The sequence below is a fragment of the Sus scrofa genome, chromosome 12, assembly GCF_000003025.6.
Source record: "Sus scrofa isolate TJ Tabasco breed Duroc chromosome 12, Sscrofa11.1, whole genome shotgun sequence".
Taxonomy (NCBI): domain Eukaryota; kingdom Metazoa; phylum Chordata; class Mammalia; order Artiodactyla; family Suidae; genus Sus; species Sus scrofa.
The window spans coordinates 20,820,001-20,841,404 of NC_010454.4; the positions used below are offsets into that span (position 1 = coordinate 20,820,001).

The 21,404-nt window shown below is 51.4% G+C and overlaps 1 protein-coding gene across 6 annotated transcripts in view; it reads left to right on the forward strand.

Moving 5' to 3' along the window:
* ACLY (ATP citrate lyase) overlaps positions 1–21,301 on the forward strand; it is a 44,624-nt gene extending 23,323 nt beyond the window's left edge. For 4 of the 6 annotated variants that reach the window (XM_021066025.1, XM_021066028.1, XM_021066027.1 and 1 more), the window contains 15 exons: positions 363–504; positions 764–932; positions 2,048–2,152; positions 3,569–3,765; positions 8,438–8,519; positions 9,346–9,456; positions 12,198–12,325; positions 13,386–13,479; positions 14,537–14,691; positions 16,328–16,478; positions 16,679–16,822; positions 18,995–19,108; positions 19,432–19,514; positions 19,809–19,885; positions 20,327–21,301. In XM_021066025.1, the coding sequence (XP_020921684.1) occupies positions 363–504; positions 764–932; positions 2,048–2,152; positions 3,569–3,765; positions 8,438–8,519; positions 9,346–9,456; positions 12,198–12,325; positions 13,386–13,479; positions 14,537–14,691; positions 16,328–16,478; positions 16,679–16,822; positions 18,995–19,108; positions 19,432–19,514; positions 19,809–19,885; positions 20,327–20,421 (1,847 nt within the window). In that variant the 3' untranslated portion in view covers positions 20,422–21,301. 6 annotated transcript variants of the gene reach the window in all.

Here is a 21,404-nt window from a genome sequence, read left to right on the forward strand (position 1 = left end):
GGCTCAAGAAAAGGCAAAAAGACCAAAAAAAAAAATCTATCAAGCCCTCATTGGCGTGTAAGTGGGAGACTGACAACACATCTCTCTGGTGAACTTGAGCAGGTCCTGTAGGAGTTCTCCGCCTGGGGCCCGGGAGCTGTTGGCCAGCCAGGCAGGTCCTGTCAGTGCTTTGTGTCTGTCTGCCACCTCTTTCCAGAAGAAGCCGAGACGCCTCTTGCCCACGTTCTCAGGCTTCCATCCTCCTAACGTTGCTTTGCAGTTTTGATGAGTCATCCTCCCTGGACTTGGGGCGCAGAGGGGTCTGGCAGGCGGCCCCCGGGGGGGTGTGTTCTGGGTGCACTCGCTGTGTCTCTGCCCACCAGGAAAGAGCGCCACCCTCTTCAGCCGCCACACCAAGGCCATCGTGTGGGGCATGCAGACCCGGGCCGTGCAGGGCATGCTGGACTTCGACTACGTCTGCTCCCGCGACGAGCCCTCGGTGGCCGCCATGGTGTACCCTTTCACGTGAGTCCCCCGCCTCTGATCGCCTCCCGCAGTAACACGAAGCTGGGGGAGCCCCGGGGCATCCCCTTCGCCGAGGAAGCGTCTGCCCGCCCCGGACGGGGACGGGGGGGCGGTTGATGTTCCTGGGGGGTCTTTTCCCCTCAGACTAAACTCTTTGAAGTTTAGAGACCCTGCCCTTGCACCTTGCGGGCGCCGCGTCTCCCCTGGGATTCCGCCGGCAGGTTGGGCGCGCCCTGACCCCTCCTCTGCCCTCTCGCAGTGGGGACCACAAACAGAAGTTTTACTGGGGTCACAAAGAGATCCTGATCCCCGTGTTCAAGAACATGGCCGATGCCATGAAGAAGCACCCGGAGGTAGACGTGCTGATCAACTTCGCCTCCCTGCGCTCCGCCTACGACAGCACCATGGAGACCATGAACTACGCACAGGTAGCTCGCTGCGCCCCAGGGCTGGGCGGCAGGGGAGGAGGTCCTGCGTGGTGTCCAGGACAGAGGCCTGGGGATCTGGGTCTGGCTCGTGGTTTGGGGGAAAGTGGTTGGAGACTTGACCTTCAGGAGGCAGGGCAGTCACCTGGGGTAGGCGGGCTGCTTGCCTGGGCAGACAGTCAGTCCAGGGTCGTCCACCTCCACCGTGTCCTTTCTGTGCTGAGACTGGCTTGGAAAACAGGATAACAAACAAAACAAAACAGGGAGTTCCCGTCGTGGCACAGCGGTAATGAACCTGACGGTATCCATGAGAGTGTGGGTTCGATCCCTGGCCTCGCTCAGTGGGTTAAGGAGCCGGTGTTGCTGTGAGCTGTGGTGTAGGTCGCGGACGCCTCTCGGATCCCACATTGCTGTGGCTCTGGCGTAGGCCGGCAGCCGCAGCTCTGATTGGACCCCTAGCCTGGGAACTTCCATATGCCACACATGTAGCCCTAAAAACCCCAAAAAACAAATAAATAAAAACACCAAACAAAAGCAGAAAAAGGAAACACGCTCAAAAGCACTTTTTTACTGTAGAACTGTTGTATTTTATCGTAGAAAAAGTCTCCTGATAAATAGGGAGTTCCCTTGGTGGCTCAGCAGGTTAAGACCCTGACATAGTGTCTGTGAGGATGTGGGCTTCCTCCCTCAGCTCACTCTCTGGTCTGAGTGTGAAGCAGCTTGCTTCTGTCCAGGCTTTGTCCTCTGGAGGTGTAGAGTCAGCAGGCACAGCAGAGAAAGCCTTAAGTGCTTTGTGATCAGGTACCTGGACAGGTGGATGGGCGAGAATATAGCAGCTCTGACCACAGCAAGTTTTCAGAGGCATTTGTTCCTGCTTGGTTCCTGGCCCACTGTGGTGGTAAGCAGTGGAGAGCCGTTCCAGGTGCTTCTCTCTTGGGGACAGGGTTGGAATGGATCAGGGTAGAAACAGAGGCCCGGGGAAGATGGGTGCGTGCTATTGATCATTCCTTTGTTCTTAGAGCCCGGGTGGGGGCGGGGAGGTGAGTTCTGGATTGGCTGCTGCCTCCTGGTCCCCTCTGAGGTGAAACGTTGATGAGAGGCACTGTCCCCATCTCTAGATCCGGACCATCGCCATCATCGCCGAAGGCATCCCTGAGGCCCTCACGAGGAAGCTGATCAAGAAGGCAGAGCAGAAGGGAGTGACCATCATTGGACCTGCCACTGTGAGCATCCCTTCCGTGAAGCCCCCCGTAGACGCTTCCAGGCCCTCAGGCAGCTCCCTTGCTGACTCCTCTGTCCCCCCGTTTAGGTGGAAGGTTGTTCTCTGTAGGTTCAACGGGTATTCATTCGCCCATAGATTCAAAGGGGATGTGTTGAACGTCAGTGTCTCCACGTCCAGTTAATTTTGTAGACAGCTCACGTCCAATTAATTTTGTAGACAGCTCCCTCCCAGACTGTATCGCTTTTACAGTTTTAAGGGACTGATGAGAAGGTTTTTTTCTGAGTATTCATCCACCTTCATACAACCATAGCATAGCATTTTTTTTTTTTTTTTTTTTTGGTCTTTTGTTCTTCTAGGGCCACACCCACAGCATATGGAGGTTCCTAGGCCAGGGGTGCAATCAGAGCTGTAGCCACTGGCCTACACCACAGCCACAGCACCACCAGATCCTAGCCACAGCTCACGGCAATGCTGGATCCTTAACCCACTGAGCGAGGCCTGGGATCAAACCTGCAACCTCATGGTTCCTAGTCGGATTTGTTTCCACTGTGCCACGACGGGAACTCCATATAGCATAGCATTTTCAAGACAGCTGTTCTACTCACCACGTACACCAACGCATACCGCCTAGGCTTGAGGATTCCTCTAACTAACTGTAAACCAGAGAATAATCTACCAAGTGGCCTTATTTTTGACACAGAGATCTTCACATAAGAAGAAATCACCCTGTGAATATTTTGTTGTTTGTTTTTGCCTAGTTGTTGCATTAAAAATTTAGCTGAAGCTGGAGTTTCTATCGTGGCTCAGCTGTTAGCAAACCTAACTAGTATCCATGAGGATGCAGGTTCGATCCCTGGACTCGCTTAGTGGGTTAAGGATCCGGCGTTGCCGTGAGCTGTGCTGGACATCGCGGACACAGCTTGGCTCTGGTGTGGCTGTGGCTGTGGTGTAGGCTACCAGCTACAGCTCCAATTGGACCCCTGGCCTGGGAACCTCCTTATGCTGCGGGTGCAGCCCTAAAAAGACAAAAAGAGACCAAACAAGAAGAAATTTGGCTGAAGCTAAGATTTTTGAGCTAAGCAAGGGACCTTTCATCTTGGAGGGAGGGGTGATCTTGAGCAGAGGTGTGCCCCTGCCACAGGCGCCGTTATGGGTGCTGTGGCCCTTTTGGAGCCAAGGAGTTGACCTAACCCTGAGTATACACATCTTCCGTCGTAAGGCATGTTTTACAGTGAGGCTCCCTTTTTTCTGTGTAATGTCTCCTGCCGGGGCAAAGAGACGTCTTCCTCAGCAGGAAACCTGATGTGCAGGTGCCGCCCAGGGTGGGCTGGCCAGGTGGTCTCGGGCTCTGTGACTCCCCAGAGGCGGTGGTTGGTGAGCCCGCCCTCCTCCCTGACGGCGGTCTCTGCCCCTGCAGGTTGGCGGCATCAAGCCCGGGTGCTTTAAGATTGGAAACACCGGCGGGATGCTGGATAACATCCTGGCCTCCAAGCTGTACCGCCCCGGCAGTGTTGCCTACGTGTCGCGTTCGGGCGGCATGTCCAATGAACTCAACAATATCATCTCTCGGACCACGGATGGCGTCTACGAGGGTGTGGCCATCGGCGGGGACAGGTGACCAGCTGGGAGACAGGGCGCTGGGTCCTCTCTCTCCCCTCACCGCCACCGAGTCCAGGCACATAGGAATGTTGTCTAGGTCCATAAAATGAGGCATCTCTTCCCTGTCTCAGGACTGACTTGAATGTAGGATCAGAAATACACACAGGGAATTCCCACTGTGGCACAGTGTGTTAAGGATTGGAGGAGTGACCGTCATGGCGCAGTGGAAACGAATCCAACTAGGAACCATGAGGTTGCGGGTTCAATCTCTGGCCTCGCTCAGTGGGTTAAGGATCCAGCGCTGCTGTGAGCTGTGGTGTAGGTCACAGATGCAGCTCGGATCTGGTGTGGCTGTGGCCCTGGTGTAGGCCGGTGGCTACAGCTCCAATTCGACCCCTAGCCTGGGAACCTCCATATGCTGTGGTGCACCCTAAAAAAAAGGACAAAAGCCAAAAAAAAAAAAAAGAAAAGAAAAGTATTTGACGTTGCCCCAGCTGTGGCTCAAGTTCCATAGGTGTGGTACTGGATGCCGTAGGTGCAGCCAAAAAAAACCCAAAACTGCACAAAAAGGTATTTGGGCTTTTGAGGTAATTCTGTTTGTAGTCTGAGCTGTGGCCAGAGGGAGGCAGCAGAGTGCAGTGCTCGGCAGGGCTCACCTTGCCTGGACCTCCATCATCCTCACGTAGCAAATGGCTATGGTAATAGCAGCCACCTTCTGGTGGTTGGAGGGTGAAATGAGTTCCCTGGTGGCATATGGGTTAAGGATCTGGCATTGTCGCTTCTGTGGTGCAGGTTTGATCCCTGGCCTAGGAACTTCTGCATGCCGTGGGCATGGCCTATGTAGGTAGGTAGATAAATGAGACTATAACAGGGCCTAGTGTTTAGTAAGTACTCAGTGTTAATTGTAGTTATTAAGAGTGGAAGGAAAAACTGTTCCTTTGCTTACTACCATAACTCACCTAGCCACCAAATGTGTGAGTGATTTTCCCACCCCAGGCAGTTCTGACTGCCTGCAGATGCTAACTGGGAGACCCTATTATTTAGTTCAGCTCGGACACTCTGCCTGGAGATGGCATTATAGCCTCAGGTCCCACAGATTTGAGGCTCAGTCCCACAGGACACCTCCCCACCCCCGCCGCCCGCTCCCAGCCCCCTTCACATGCCAGTCCCAGGTCTGGGCCTCTGGTATTTCTGACTGCTGGCTATAAATTGGCTCAAATACGATAATTTGCTAGAAGGGCTCAAAAAAACTCAAGAAAAGTCTACTCACGAGCTCACCAGATTATTGCAAAAGGATGCAACCCGGAGTTCCCACTGGCACAACGGGATTGGCAGCATCTTGGGAGCACCAGGATGCAGGTTTGATCCCCAGCCTGGCACAGTGGGTTGAAGGATCCTGTGTTGCCACCACAGTGGTGTAGATGGAAACTGCGGCTCAGACCTGATCCCTGGCCCAGAGCTACACATGCTGAAGGGCAGCCAAAATAAACAAACGAACAAAACATAAAAGGATGCAACTTGGGAACAACCTGATGAAAGAGGTGCATAGGGCAAGGTTTTGGGGGTTCGAGGAGCTTCCATGCCTTCTCTGGTGAACACGCCGCAGGAGCCTGCCAAGAGTTGTCCCATTAGAACAAAAGATAACTCCTATCACCCCCATGACGGGAGGAATTACAAAGGTTTTAGGAGGACTGTGTCGGGACGGGTGTCAAAGACCAAATATTAGAACAAAAGATGCTCCTGGCACTGCTTGTCACTCAGATTACAAGGGTTTTTGGAGCTCTGTGTCCGAACTCGGGACAGAGACATGTATATTTCTTATTATTTCACAGTGTCCTCATTATTTTTGTTGGTAGGAATATAATCAGTAGGTCAACAGTTGAGTACTGTCTTAGAGCAGTGCCTGGTACTTAGTACCTTAATATCATCATGACTGTTAGCCATTACCGTGGGTTTTTTTTCTCTCTTTAGGGCCATACCTGCGGCACATGGAAGTTCCCAGGCTAGGGGTAGAACTGGAGCTGCAGCTGCCCACCTACGCTGCAGCCACAGCCACAGCCATGTAGGAGCCGAACCACCTCTGTGACCTATGCTGCAGCTTGAGGCAACACCAGATCCTTCACCCACTGAGCAATGCCAGGGATCGAACCCACATCCTCATGGAGACTAGTCAGGTTCTTAACCCTCTGAGCCACAGTGAGAACTCATAGCCATTACTATCCTGTTACCACTACTGCTGTTGGGCTCAGAAACTAAAAGCTGTTGGGACAGTGAGTCACCTTATCAATCTTCTTGGCTCTCCCACATTTCGGATGGAACACTTTAGTGACAAAGGTCTTCACGGGGTTGGCCACTGAGCCCCAGTCCCCAGTGGTCCCGGATAAAAGCTTCCGGATAAGAGGAGTCTGGGCACTGCTGCCAGTTACGCTGTCCTCTTGGGATTGAAATGCTCTTGCACATAAAAGGACCTGAAGATCCACAAGAACCTTAGATCTTAAGCCTCCTTGGCCTTAAACAGTCCTTTTGCAAACTCATGTGACAGCAGGACATGTTTTAAAAGATATCATCCTAGGGAGTTCCCACTGTAGCACAGTGGGTAAAGGATCCAGCATTGTCTCTGTAGCAGCTCAGGTTGCTGCTGAGGCACGGGTTTGAATCCTGGCCTATCGCAGTGTGTTAAGAAGCTGGTTAGTGTTGCCGCAGCTGTGGCTTGGATTCAATCCCTGGCCTGCAAACGTCGTAGGCTGTGGCCAAAAAAGAGGGGAAAAAATGATACTGGCCTATAAGTAGACTAACAGTAGCCTGCATTCTGGGACATCACCTGAGTTTTTACATGAATTATTGCTATATATAAAAAAAAAAATCACCCCAAAACAAAGTGGCTTCACAGGATCAATGTGTTTCCTTGTGCTTCCTGTGAGGTAGGATTCAGAGCTTCGTTGGGCTGTTCTGACAGGTCTGGGGGGGTCTCTGTTGAGCTGGTCAGGTGTGGCAGGGCTGCAATCAGCTGAAGCGGGAGCGAGGCTGGAGGTGGCTCGCCCACGGGGCTGGCAGGTGGTTCTTCTGTACGGGCTTCTGCAAAAGCTGCTGAGAGTCCTCAAGCTTTCCCCAGAGTGAGCGATTCAGGGGAAAGTACCGGACAGCTTTTTTTGGTTACTATTATTATTTTTACTTTTTATTTTATTTGACTTTGTAGGGCTGCACCTGCAGCATATAGAAGTTCCCAGGCTAGGGGTCTGATCGGAGCTGGAGCTGCTGGCCTACACCACAGCCACAGCAACGTAGGATCCAAACTATGTCTGTGACCTACACTACGGCTCACGGCAACACTGTATCCTTAACCCACTGAGTGAGGCCAGGAATTGAACCCGAAACCTCATGAATCCTAGTTGGGTTCATTACCGCTGAGCCACAAGGGGAACTCTACTTTTTTTTTTTTAAATAACCCTGCCTTGGAGTTCCTGTTGCTCAGAGGCCATGAATCTGACTAGGAACCATGAGGTTGAGGCTTCGATCCCCAGCCTCGTTTGGTGGGTTAAGGATCCAGCATTGCCCTGAGCTGTGGTGTAGGTGTAGTTACTAGGTGGCTACAGTTCTGTAGCCATATGCTACAGAGGCCGGTGTAGGCCAGTGGCTACAGCTCCAATTTGACCCCTAGCCTAGGAACCTCCATATGCCGCAGGTGCGGCCCTGAAAAAAAAACGACCAAAAAATCCCACCTTGGAAGTCAGTGTCACAGAATCATTTCTATCATATTTTGTTTATTAGAAATCAGAGTTCCCGTTGTGGCGCAGTGGTTAATGAATCCGACTAGGAACCATGAGGTTGCGGGTTCGGTCCCTGACCTTGCTCAGTGGGTTAACGATCAGACATTGCCGTGAGCTGTGGTGTAGGTTGCAGACGCGGCTCGGATCCCGCATTGCTGTGGCTCTGGCGTAGGTGGGGGGCCACAGCTCCGATTGGACCCCTAGCCTGGGAACCTCCATATGCCGCGGGAGCGGCCCAAAGAAATAGCAAAAAGACAAAAAAAAAAAAAAAGAAATTAATCACTAAATTTGCCCCAAATTCAGGAAGAAAGGCATGAGTTCCCAGCTTTTTTAAAAGAATTTGTGGACATATATATTTTATTTTATTTTTATTATTATTTTTTGTCTTTTTGCTATTTCTTGGGCCGCTTCTGAGGCATGTGGAGGTTCCCAGGCTAGGGATCGAATAGGAGCTGTAGCTGCCAGCCTATGCCAGAGCCACAGCAATGCGCGATCCGAGCCGCGTTTGCAACCTCCACCACAGCTCACGGCAATGCCTGATCGTTAACCCACTGAGCAAGGGCAGGGATCGAACCCGCAACCTCATGGTTCCTAGTCGGATTCGTTAACCACTGCGCCACGATGGGAACTCCTGGACGTATTTTAAAATCACCCTGTATGCATTCTCCAGGCATCTCTTCTGCTGTATGGACTTTCTTTCTTTCTTTCTTTTTTGGCCACACCCCTTTTCAAGTGCTTCTCTTTCCCTTCCCTTGTGCTCCGTTCACTACCTCCCCCTCCCCCATTACTCCTAAGGCATCTCTGGACCCTCATCCACACCCGCAAAAACCCCCACAGTGTTCTTAGCTCAAGTGTGTTTCCCACACCTGGACACACGCCTCCCCTCTCTGAGTCCTGCTCCCTCTTCCTGTTCTCCCCAGGTACCCCGGCTCCACGTTTATGGACCATGTGTTACGTTACCAGGACACTCCAGGAGTCAAGATGATTGTAGTTCTTGGGGAGGTGAGTTACTTTAGAAAAAAAAAAAATTTTTTTTTTTTTTATTATGAAAGTAATGATAATTTAAGTTGTTTTTTTTTTAATTCATGCATTTTGGTTATATATAACTGAAAGTGACAGTCCCTGGTAATCCCACTCCCTAGACGCTGGGGCTTAGAGGCTGACACTGTGAACACTCCTGCATTTGTTCCCAAGAGAGGAGTTTCTTGCCTCTTGGTGGCACAAGCCATTTTAGTGCCAGTGGAGGAGAAGCTTTCACTGGCTGGCCCCGGTCTCTCCCTCGGGGACGGAATGTGTCCCTTGCTTATGCCTCTGATCAGGTCTGGTCCTGAGTTATCTCTTGCCCTGAGATCAGGAAGGGGGAGCCTCACGGACTTTCCGAGGGTGCCCACCATCCCTTTGTAATTCTTCGTCTCAGTCTTCCAGGTTGTTGTGCAGCCAAAACCCTGTTTGTTAGGGCCACACCCATGGCACATGGAGGTTCCCAGGCTAGGGGTCAAATCCGAGCTACAGCTGCTGGGCTACGCCACAGCCACATCAGATCAAGCTAAGTCTGCAACCTATACCACAGCTCATGGCAACGCCAGATCCTTAACCCACCGAACGAGGCCAGGGATCGAACCGGCAACCTCATGATTTTTGTCGTTCATTTCCACTGTGCCATGACGGGAACTCCTCATTTTCTAATCAAGCTGTAACTTGGGATTCCTGGTGACTCTGGCCCCTGCCTAATTTGGGACAGGTTTTCCTGCTGCATTGCTGCCCATGGAGCAATGCAGGATGGGTTCTGCTGACTTGGGACTTTTTCTTGCTCCCCGTTCCTTGGCAGATAGGGGGCACCGAGGAATATAAGATCTGCCGGGGCATCAAGGAAGGCCGAATCACCAAGCCCGTGGTCTGCTGGTGCATCGGGACCTGTGCCACCATGTTCTCCTCCGAGGTACAGCCGGGACAGATCCCTCCTGGGCAGGGAGGTCAGGAGGAGGCGTTTGAGTTGGGAGGGGGCGTTTGAGTTGAACTGTATGGTCCTCTTAAGCAGCTAGTTCTTGCCTTAAACATTTATGACTCGCTTGTTTACTGCACGATCCAGCTGGGGCCCTGCTTTTACATCCAGCCAGCCGAGGCAGACTCATCCCAGATCAAGGCCAGAGCAGGGCTGTGAGTCCTTCCATGGAGTCGGGAGCAACTTCCTGCCTGGAGTTGAGATGGCTTTGTAGAGAAGACAGCTGCTTCTCAAAGGATGGGAAGGAGTTTACTGAGTGAGAGGGACGCCGAGGAGGGAGAGGACACAGCCCAGGCTCAGCTGGGGAGGGTATGGTGGCAGTTCTGTGTGGGGAAGAGGCTACGGAAGAACATTCCAGAAGGAAGCGTGGCATACAGTGGGTATTAGATAGCAATGTCCGACTCCTGCTGGGTAGGAAGCAGCCAGACCTCAGCTCTGACCTGACCTCCAGCTTAGAGTGTCCTGTCTTGAAGATGGGGGAACAACCACTGGTCACCCATCAGTTCTGAAGGCAAGGCCTTGTGCTCTGCTGCATGGATATGAAATAAAACTTGACCATCAGGGCTGTCCTGCAGCAGTGATGATCCCTGCACATAAACCCTCACCTCTTCCTGCCAGGGAGCCTGTCACACTATTCTTTCCCCCTGGATTGCTTGCCTTTCCCCTTCAGACTCCTGCCCGCCTCAGAGGGGAGATATTTGTCCGGCTGTAAAATGCACCTCTCCTCTGAACGAGCAGTTCCATTTCTATAAATTTCCTCTGAGTGTGCGTGCAAAAATATTTTGAAGTCTGGGTGTACAAGGATACTCGGTGCCATGTTCTAATAGCAAAACATGGAAACGCCCTAAACGCTGGTTGTGAAAGGGCTGTGTCCTCCTGGCACGGCCGTGTATGGAACACCAGGCAGGCAGGAGCAGAATGAGGCGGATTCTGAAATGTTGATAGAGAAAGAATTTATGTTATGGAGTTCCCATTGTGGCTCAGTGGTAATGAACCCAGTTGGGATCCATGAAGATGCGAGCTCGACCCCTGGCCCTGCTCAGTGGGTTAAGGAGCCGGCATTGCCATGAGTTCTGGTGTAGGTCACAGATGCGGCTCAGATCCGGCGTCGCTGTGGCTGTGGTGTAGGCCAGCAGCTATAGCTCCCATTAGACCCCTAACCTGGGAACATCCACTTGCCACGGTTGCGGCCCTAAAAAGAAAAGAAAAAAAAAAGAGGGAGAGAGTTTATGTTGAATCTAAGAAGGGGCAGGGTGCAGTAAATGCTGATCACAGCATCCATGTTATGTTATGAAGTGTGTGTGTGTGTGTGTCTTCAAGTAAGTGAAGGGGGGGCAGGCCACGGAATCCTGCCTGTCCTTCAGGGTGCGCTCCACTTTTTCTCCTTCCTTTTCTGCTCCTCTTTCTTCTCCCTCCTCTTCCCCCTTCCCGTCTTTTTCTTCTTATCTTTTTCTTGTTCTTTTTTTCTCTCCCGCAGGCTTTAGGATCAGCTCTTGTCTGTGTCCAGGGCACGTCAGGAGGCCTGTCCAGACCTCAGTTTCCTGGGCTGTAAAATGAGAGTGAGGCAGGGTTGTCTGGCTTGTGTACGAGAGTAAAGTTCTGGCGCACACAGGTCTTTTAAATATTCGTTTCCATCCTTCAACACACTTGTTCCCTGAAGCCGTCGCTGATTCTCTTTCTTCATGGCCGCTTTCCCTTCTGCCTCTACAGTCGGGAAGAGCTCCTTTCTCCCTCTGCCGGGTTTCTCTCACCCACTTTGCATGACGAGCACCCCACCTTCCCACCCTCACACTGTCCAGGGCACCTCCAGGCAGGCAAGGACCCTGCTTTTCTTTTTCTGGTCAGGCAGTCATCGTTGCCCCGTGGGCAGGGCAGGCAGGTCTTTGAGGTGTTTTATTTTTCCTTTTTCTTTTTTTCTTTTGATTGGGCTGGCATGCGGAAATTCCCTGGCCAAGGATCAAACCCACACAGCTGTGGCCCAAGCCAAAGCAGTAATATCACTGCATCCTTAACCTCCTGCTCCACCAGGGAACTCCTCCATCTCCTTCTTTCTTTATTTTTGCTTTTTAGGGTCGCACCCTCGGTATATGGAGGTTCCCAGGCTAGGGGTCTAATTGGAGCTGTAGCCGCGGCCTACACCACAGCCACAGCAGCGCCAGATCCAAGCCGCATCTGTGACCTCCATCACAGCTCACGGCAATGCTGGATCCTTAATCCACTGAGTGAGGCCAGGGATTGAACCTGCCACCTCATGGTTCCTAGTCAGATTCGTTTTCTGCTGAGCCACAACGGGAGCTCCATGTAACTTCACTTCTCACAGCTGCTCAAAACTAACCACCGTTCTCCGTCTGTCTCTCCACCCCCTTTATCCTGACCAGTGTCCCTGGGAAAGCGAAATGGTGGTATTTGTGGATGCGGGAGCCAGGTTTTGTATCCTGGTGCCAGGGCAGCAGCTGTGTGACCTTGAGTAAGCTCCTGGACCTCTCTGTGCCTTCGGTTCTCATCTGTAAATGAGAGTCAACCACTGTGCTGTTTAGAGCTCTCCAGAGGGTTGAAGTGATTTCACGTAGAGTGCCGAGCCGGCCCGGCCTGTCATCACGGCTGACACTCCCAGGAGCCTTTGTCCTCTCTCTCAAGGGACAACAGGCCTGGTAGAACCACTGTCCTTTGCCTTCCAGGTGCAGTTCGGCCACGCTGGAGCTTGTGCCAACCAGGCTTCTGAAACCGCAATAGCCAAGAACCAGGCTTTGAAGGAGGCGGGCGTGTTTGTGCCCCGGAGCTTCGATGAGCTTGGAGAGATCATCCAGTGAGTGAACTCTGCGGAGGGTGCCACCTCCTTGTCCCTTTCCAGGTCCCTCCTGAGGACAGCAGCCTCTTCAGAATACAGGTCCGATGTCCCTGGGCCATCTCAGGTGTCTGAGGCAGCTCTGTGGATCGTCCAGAATTCTTTCTTTTTGGCTTTGTTTTATTTGTCTCCAGAAACAGCAGTTACAGGCGTTCAGACTGGTGTTAAAATGGTCAGTTTCTGAGCCTACCTACTGGCCATGTATGAGAGATGAGCACGGAAATATTTAGAAACTGTCACCTCTAATCAGTTGACAAAGAGCTGTTGGACAAGCTGTGGTCCCTTCCCACTCCTCCCCTCTGTCCTTCCTTGGCCTCCAGATTCGAAAGACCCACTCAGAAGGGAGGCACAGTTCTTGGCTAGAACCTATTTTCATTTAGTTCTCAAGAATCTGGAGCGCCCACTGTGGCACAGCAGGATCGGCAGTGTCTCTGCAGTGCCAGGAGGCAAGGTTCAGTACCTGGCCCAGCACAGTGGATTAAAGGATCAAGCATTGCTGCAGGTGTGGCATAGGTCTCAACAGCAGCTCGGATGCAGTCCCTGGCCCAGGAACTCCATTTGCCACTGGGCAGCCAAAAAAGTGGAGAGGGCGAGGGTTACAAGTTGCGGCTCAGCGGTTACAAACCTAATACCTGTGAGGATGTGGGTTCAATCCCTGGCCTCCCTCAGTAGGTTAAGGATCGGGCATTGCTGTGAGCTGTGGTGTAGGTGGCAGACGCAGCTCAGATCCCCCATTGCTGTGGCTGTGGTGTAGACCGGTAGCTGTGGCTCCAATTCAGTCCCTGGCCTGGGAACCCCCATGTGCTGCGGGTGCAGCCCTAAAATGGAAAAAAAAAAAAAAAAAAAGGGTAAAAAAAAAGATTCAGCTGGTAAGAGTAAGCTGCTGGTAGGAAGGGATACGAAGCTGGAAAACCTGAAATTTGGGGGTTAGATGAGAAGCGTTTGCGGGATGGCTTAGAAGAACCCAAAAGAGTAAAGTCCACATGGATGTCTTTTCTCCCTCCTTCCCCCTGGCTCCCAGGTCCGTGTACGAGGATCTTGTGTCCAGAGGGGTCATCGTGCCTGCTCAGGAAGTGCCGCCCCCAACGGTGCCCATGGACTACTCGTGGGCCAGGGTGGGTACTGCATGTGCAGAGTGTGCTGGAGTTCGTAGGTGGCCCTTTCTGACCAACGGGTCAAATGCAGGGCTTAGGAGGGCAAGGGGCCACGTGTGTCTCCTGTAGCTGTGTGGCCTGACCTGGAAACGGGGGGTGGGGACAGACAGTGTCCCCTGAAGCTGTTTATACCTGCCAGGAGATTTCAGGGCAGAGAGTCCACTCTGCCTGCTTGTCTAAGGCAGGGGCATAGATGAAGAGTGACTGTGCTGGAGTTCTCGTTGTGGCTCAGTGGTAACAAACCTGACTAGTATCCTTGAGAACATAGGTTGATCCCTGGCCTGGCTCAGTGGGTTAAGGATCCAGAGTTGCCATGAGCTGTGGTGTAGGTTGCAGACGCGGCTCGGATCTTGCGTGGCTGTGGTGTAGGCTGGTGGCTATAGCTCCGATTCGACCGCTAGCCTGGGAACCTCCATATGCCACGGGTGTGGCCCTAAAAAGACAACAACAACAACAGAAACAGATCGAAGCATTTCTTAATGTTCAGAAGGGATAATTGGCAATTAGTTAATGCTACCCTTGTTGTGCCCCAGCTCTGGAAATGGAAGATTTAGGAGCTCAGCCTCCTCCCCCAGGAAAAGGACACATTGAGGGGATCCCCTATTTCTCCAACCTCTGCCTTATTACACTTTGGCGGGGGTGCTTGTTAGCTGCGTGTGAAGTATTGACACTTCACTTTTCCCCTTTGCGTTCATGCTTCCATTTCTTAGCCAGGTGACCTGGGTCCGGTGTGAGATCAAATAAACCAATGGGTGCCCAAAGCTTACCGCCGTGCCTGGCCCTGCAAATACTACGGAAGGGCCAGAAACAGTGCCGAGGCTGAGCGGGTGCCCTGGCGTGGTCGCTCTTGCTTTCTATGCCCCAAATGATCTAAGAAAAGGGTTTTTGCGGGACCTTCTCGGGAGGACTCTGAGAGTCATTGCTTGACCGCCAGAACTTAAGACACCCTTGGGGCAGCCCCAGGAGAATCTCGTGTGGTCACCATAGCCCGCTTGCCTCTGCCCCCCTCTCTGCTCAGGAGCTGGGCTTGATCCGCAAACCTGCCTCGTTCATGACCAGCATCTGCGACGAGCGAGGACAGGAGCTCATCTACGCGGGCATGCCCATCACCGAGGTCTTCAAGGAGGAGATGGGCATCGGCGGGGTCCTCGGCCTCCTCTGGTTCCAGAAGAGGTGAGACGTGGATGGCAGAAGATGGTAGGGCCCCGTGACTCGGAGCTGATTTTCCCCAGACCAGGGAGTGGGGGCGGGCGGCCTTGGGGAACATGCCCAGGACCAATCTTTATGGCCACAGAGCAACTGAAAGGCCAAAGGAAAGAAATGCAGGCTGTTCCTATGTCTTCCAAGGACGGAGAGGCCGGTCTTAACCCAAAGAAGTGGGAAGCAGTGACCTTACTGGGGACCTTGGGAACGTCTATTAATTTCTTTATTTATTTTTATTTATTTATTTATTTTTGCTTTTTAGGGCCTCACTTGCGGCATGTGGAGGTTCCCAGACTAGGGGTTGAATCAGAGCTATAGCCGCCAGCCTACGCCACAGCCACAGCAATGCGGGATCCGAGTCGCATCTGCAACCCACACCACAGCTCACAGCAACACCGGGTCCTTAACCCACTGAGCGAGGCCAGGGATCAAACCCGTGTCCTCATGCATACTAGTCGGCTTCGTTAACCACAGAGCCATAACGGGAATTCCAGGGACCTTGGGAACTTTTAAAGAAATGGGCTAGAGTTGAACGCAGGCCTCTTGGGAGAAAGGTAGGGGTTAGCAGGGGAGGTCTGAATGCAGCTGGTACCTTAAAGAGTGCAGGCCTGGTGGAGTTGCTGGACAGGCAGTTATTGAGTTGTGTCCTCTGCAAATTTGTGTTTTATCAGCCTGCACATGAAAGAAAAAAAAAAATTGGTTTTTCTGCAACTCCCAAGCCTAGCCATCCCCTGGGCCTAACCGCTGGGCAAGGAGACTAATGAGCATGTGTCACAGAGCCCTGGCTTGGAGGGCCCCTGGGCAGAAAGCAGGTCGAAGTCTGAGCTTAGGTCTTGCCCTCACCCCAGGAGAGATGGATCCGGGTCCAGCTTTAATTCCCTCCTGGGAAACGTTCAAGGGTCGTAACACCCAAGCAGGTCTCACTCCTCTTGCGGCCCCACATCTCCAGACTTTGTTCTCATCATTAGTTGGGAGGTTGACCTCAGTGCCCCGTGAAAGGGACACGGAACTCACCTCCCTTCTATCTGACACAGGGAGAGCAGGAGCTGCAAATACAGGTCACATCTTGTAGCAACACACACTGGAAACCGCCACCTAGGAGTTCCCGTCGTGGCTCAGTGGGTTAAGAACCTAACAGTGTCTGTAAGGATGCAGTTGAATCCCTGGCCTCGGTCAGTGGGTTAAGGATCTGGCGTGGCTGCAAGTTGTAGCATAGGTCACAGATGCAGCTTGGATCTGACATTGCTGTGGCTGTGGTGTAGGCTGGCAGCTGCAGCTCTGACTCAACCCCTAGCCTGGGAACTTCCATATAGCTCGAGTATGGCCCGAAAAATAATAATAATAGTAATAAAGAATAATAAAATAAAAGCAGTATCTGATATTGGCAATGTCCAGAGCTGCTCAGGAATCAGAAGGTTCTGCCTTGGAACCTAACGCAGTAAGATGGCGTTGGCCCCGGACCTCGAGGCTGCCCTTCTTGCGTTTGAGAGCCTTGTTCAAGGAGATGGGAGACGGAAGGACCCCTGCCTTGTCAGCGTATCTCCTCCTCAGCCCCTCGCCTTTGTTCCACCTCTCCTGTCCCTGCCCCTCACTCGCCCTCTCCCAGGTTACCCAAGTACTCCTGCCAGTTCATTGAGATGTGCCTGATGGTGACGGCCGATCACGGGCCAGCCGTCTCCGGGGCTCACAACACCATCATCTGCGCTCGGGCCGGGAAGGACCTGGTCTCCAGCCTCACCTCAGGACTGCTCACCATCGTGAGTACCGCCTTCCTGGGAGGTGAACGGCAGGGACGCTGGGCTTCGACGTCCTGGCCCTTGGCTGCAGCGAGGTCCTCGGAGGGGCTGTGGGGTGGGAGACCCCCAGCGGGGGCGCTGCACGGGGCTCGCCACACGGGTCTGCAAAGCTGAAGGAGATGCCGACAGCTCAGGGCAGTGTGGGCTTGCTTCTCCTACAGGGCGACCGGTTCGGGGGTGCCCTGGATGCGGCAGCCAAGATGTTCAGTAAGGCCTTTGACAGCGGCATCATCCCCATGGAGTTTGTGAACAAGATGAAGAAGGAGGGAAAACTGATCATGGGCATCGGTCACCGAGTGAAGTCGGTAAGGCGTCGCTTTCCTCCGGGCACGGGGTCTACAGGGGAAGGGGACGAGAGAGCACGGATTGGGCTGGGCACACCCAGACGCTCGACACCCAGCATGCAAAGCTCGGCTGACAGATGCCAACGCTGAGGCAGCCGGTTTTTCCATTATAATACAGATTGCCCGCAAACGGTTTTTATCGTGTTCACTTGGTGTGAAAATGCGATGAACTGGAAACTTGGTCACGTTAGCTTCCCAAGGGAATCTTACAGAAGAAGGGACTCGGGTCAGAGGTTAAGGGACATAGCGGTCGCCTCAGGCTAGATAATACTGCAGGCTGCAATCACCCCTCCACAAAAATCTCAGTGGCTCTCGGCAGCAAAGGTTGGTTTCTTGCATCCTCTGTGGGTTGGGCGCGTCTCTTCTCCCCCATCTCTGCTGGAGGAGCAGCCCCTATCCGGGAGGTCCTGGTCTCGTGTCAGAAGGAAAGCAGCTATGGCAGGACCACAGGGTAGCTCTTAAGGCTTCTGCTTGGAAGTTGCATAGCTCCCTTTTTTCAAGTCACATGGAAGCCTGACACCCCTGGGGCAGGAAGAGTAATAAAATCAGGGCCAGGAGATCTCGTTGTGGCTCAACAGGTTAAGGACCTGATGTTGTCTCTATGAAAATGCAGGTTCCATCCTGGCCTTATTTGGTTAAGGATCCGGCATTGCTGTGGCTCTGGTGTAGGCTGGCAGCTGCATCTCTGATTTGACCCCTAAGCCTAGGAATCTCCATATGCTGCAGGTGCAGCCATAAAAAGAAAAAAAATGTAAAATAAAATAAAATTAGGGCCAGCCCGATTGGGAGAGCCCAGGGTGAATATTCTAAGTAAAGAGTCTCCCCTAGGACCATCCTCTGTGTGTCCTGGTAGCGAGTTGCATTCAGAAATCAAAGGGAATGAGGAATTCTGTCATGGCTCAGTGGAAACGAATCTGACTAGTATCCATGAGGACACAGGTTCAATCCCTGGCCTCGCTCAGGGGGTTAAGGATCTGGTGTGGCTGTGAATTGTGTAGGTCGCAGACGCGATTAAGATCTGGCATTGCTGTGACTGTGGCCTAGGTCCAGCTCTGATTAGACCCCCAGCCTGGGAGCCTCCATATGCTGCGTGTGGGGCCCTAAAAAGATGCACACACACACAAAAAGAAGTCAAAGGGAATGAGAGAAGAGGAAGCGGCAGCTGCTTGAGGTTCTTGGCTCCATGGCTTCAGAAACCTCATGTTGTCAGTCACTCGGCTGGTCTAGGTGGGGTTTATGACTCACGTTAATACAAGAGGGTCATGTGACCCTGGCATCCCCATGCTGGGCCAGCTTGGGGTAGATCCAGAGGCTGGATGGCAAAGACTGAACCAGGGACAGTGGTTCATTCTGGAGGGCATTGCATCTGGGCTTCACAGGACTTGGCTCAGCCACCCCCAACCCCCAGGCAGGCAGCACAGGCACAACGCAGGGCATCTTCCCCAGCTAGTGTCAGGCCTGCCGCCACGCCTATGCTTTGGCTGCCTTCCTTCCTGGAATCTATCCTGATCTCGAATGTCTTGGCCAAGGGAGGAGGTCTTGGCTGTGGCATCAGGACTTGGTGGGCGTCTAAACGGTCTCGCTCCCCCAGTGACAGGTTGATTGCTTAGTGTGTGGGTCTCTGAACAGAGGGCTGGTCTCCACTCATCAGGTCCAGAGGTTTTCCTGAAATTGCAGGTGTGCTTTTGTGACTCCGCTACCATCATGTGCTTGATTGTTTAAAAACTAAGACCTTCCTAGGACTTGGTTACAGCTCTGCTAGGTTGCTGAGCTGGTGGGCGGCTTGGCTAGCGGCTAGAACCACAGACTTCTGGTCGGAGAGTGGGCGCCCCAGCCGCCTGCTGCTTTAACATCATAGGACCCAAGGGTAACTTGTAACTTAGCCAGCATCTCCACGTGGTTCCTATTAGGTGGTTTTGAGGCTTATTAAGATAGAAGAGGGCATCAGAAACTTAAGCCCCACAGCAGTGTTGTGATCTGTGCTGCGTGGAGTCATACACGTGGATCAGGTCCCTGAAACACACCTCCTGGATGCGACACGTACAGTTGTGTCCACCTGCGACACGGCCAGGGACACGCCTTTGAATAGCAGTGTTAGAGTGGGTTCCTCTGTAACTTTGGGTCGCTTCCTAGATAAACAACCCAGACATGAGAGTGCAGATCCTCAAAGATTACGTCCGACAGCACTTCCCTGCCACTCCTCTGCTTGACTATGCGCTGGAAGTGGAGAAGATTACCACCTCGAAGGTAAAAGAACGTCCCTAGTTCCCTATCAGAGTTCTGGGTGAATTTCTTGGGGGAAAATGAGAGCCAGCTTATATTTTGACTGTGCAGCTAAAATTAAACCTGGTTTTCTGGACATTTTTGTTGCTGCTGCTTAACCGACATTAGTAAGTGTCAGCCAGGGGCTGGGTCCTTTGCTAGACCTCAAGAATCAAGTAAGACACAGTCTCTCCCAATCAACTGGGATGTTTTGGGGGGACGTTTTTAAATGGTAGTAATAGTAGAAATTACAAGGAACAAGAATGAGTCGTAATGAGAAGTACTCTGGATTGTTTTTGCCTCCCCAGAAACCAAACCTTATCCTGAATGTAGACGGTTTAATTGGAGTTGCATTTGTAGACATGCTTAGAAACTGCGGGTCCTTTACTCGGTGAGCTGACAGCTATTTTCTTCTTCCTGACATTTATTGATTTTTTTTTTTCTTGTTGTTTCTTCCCAACTGTAAAGGCAGTGCATGCTTATTATAGAAGGTTTTTAAAACACAGAAAGTTATAAAGAAGGAAAAAATCCCTTCTATTCTTCCCACCCAGAACCACCCCCTGCTGCCTTCTCTACTTTGAGTGCAAAAAAAGCTAGCTTCTCATTCGTGGGCAGAAATTGTACTCTGAGGAGGAGGGCAGTCATGTGAGCCATTGAAAAACTCCAAGTGGATTGTGTGTTACAGGGAGGAAGCTGATGAATATATTGACATTGGAGCCCTCAATGGCATCTTTGTGCTGGGAAGGAGTATGGGCTTCATTGGTGAGTTGGTAGTAAGAGTTTTGTTTGTTTGTTTGTTTGGGGTTTGGGGAGGGATTTGGCATTTTATTTTACCGCATGGTTCAGGTATACCACTTCCTTAATGTGGCCAGTTTCTATATAAAGAGAGGTCACCTTGTCTTAATCATTGTTCCTAATCCTTCCGTTCTTACTTTAACTTCCCCCTTATCTTTATCTTGGGGTCTTTGTTCTCAAAATGAGTTTGATTGCTAGCCTAGGAAAATAGAATGAGGTCCAGCAGTTCCCTTTTACCAAGACTGGCATCTACCAGTGGGATGGATCTGGATGTGCTTCCCCATATGTGTGTGTGTGTTTGTATTTGTAAGGTTTTCCTTCCATGTATTTGTATCAGTAAGATCTTCCTTCCTTATCAAAATTTAAACTCACCCACTCTTAATGAAAAATGCATTCACTCTATTTTAGGACACTATCTTGATCAGAAAAGGCTGAAGCAGGGGCTGTATCGTCACCCTTGGGATGATATTTCATATGTTCTTCCGGAACACATGAGCATGTAAACGGAGCCAGGAACCCTGTTACAGTAAAGTGAAGACAAGAACTCCTCCCCTGGGAAACAGCCGCAGACAGCTGGCACTGGCGCTTACTTAAAGGACGGACCTAGAATGTCAACAGCTGCTGGTGTACAGGCACCGAAAACAATACCCACAGGCTAACACTGTTCAGTCTACACAAAGAAGCTTGATTTTTTTTCTTTTTAAATAAACATAGAAGTAAGAACCCAGTCAATGATTGTGACATTTGCTCTGCTACCTGCTATATTTATTATATGGAAGCATCTAAGCACTGGCAGGAGAGTGTTTTGCTCCTGTAGGGCATAATGATATTGCTTTCTTTTTTGCATTAGTTAAAATGTTTTTTCCCTTGGAGGAAAGGAATGACGTTTTTAAGATCTCAAGATACTCTCCATTTAAAAGGCCTCGAATGTCTTGTTTTTCCATTGCGTTTTTCTTCCTCCTCATATAACCTGAAGAACATTGTATTAATCTGATTTTTTTTAAAGGATCTTTTTGTATGTTGTGTGTTAAAAGAGTTTGGTATCCCCCTGAAATGTTCTGTACTGCCGACCAGTGTCTCTTTGTGTCAGGGGGTCGGGACCATTGCACCCTTTGCCATTGTTATAAAATATGCAGAGCAGTAATTTAAAATGTAAAGTTGTAACATACATATGTTTAAAACAGAAGTGCAAAGCAAAAAGCTGTGAAATGTCTTGTCTTACATTCTCTGTATTTATGCAGCTGACTTGTCTGTCTGTTACTGACTAGTCTCCAGCCAGTTTGCATCTGTAATCCACAAAGAGTCTGGACAGCTGCCACCTCAGTCTCTCCTCTGCATTATCGTAGTTTGGTTTAAATAAACTATATCATAACAATGAAGGCATATTGCTGTCTCATGTCATCCATATCCTTTCATCTGCATTCCTCTGAAATGTACTTTCTAAAACGTGTTCATCCAGCTCTTTAAAAAAAAAAAAAAAAGAATC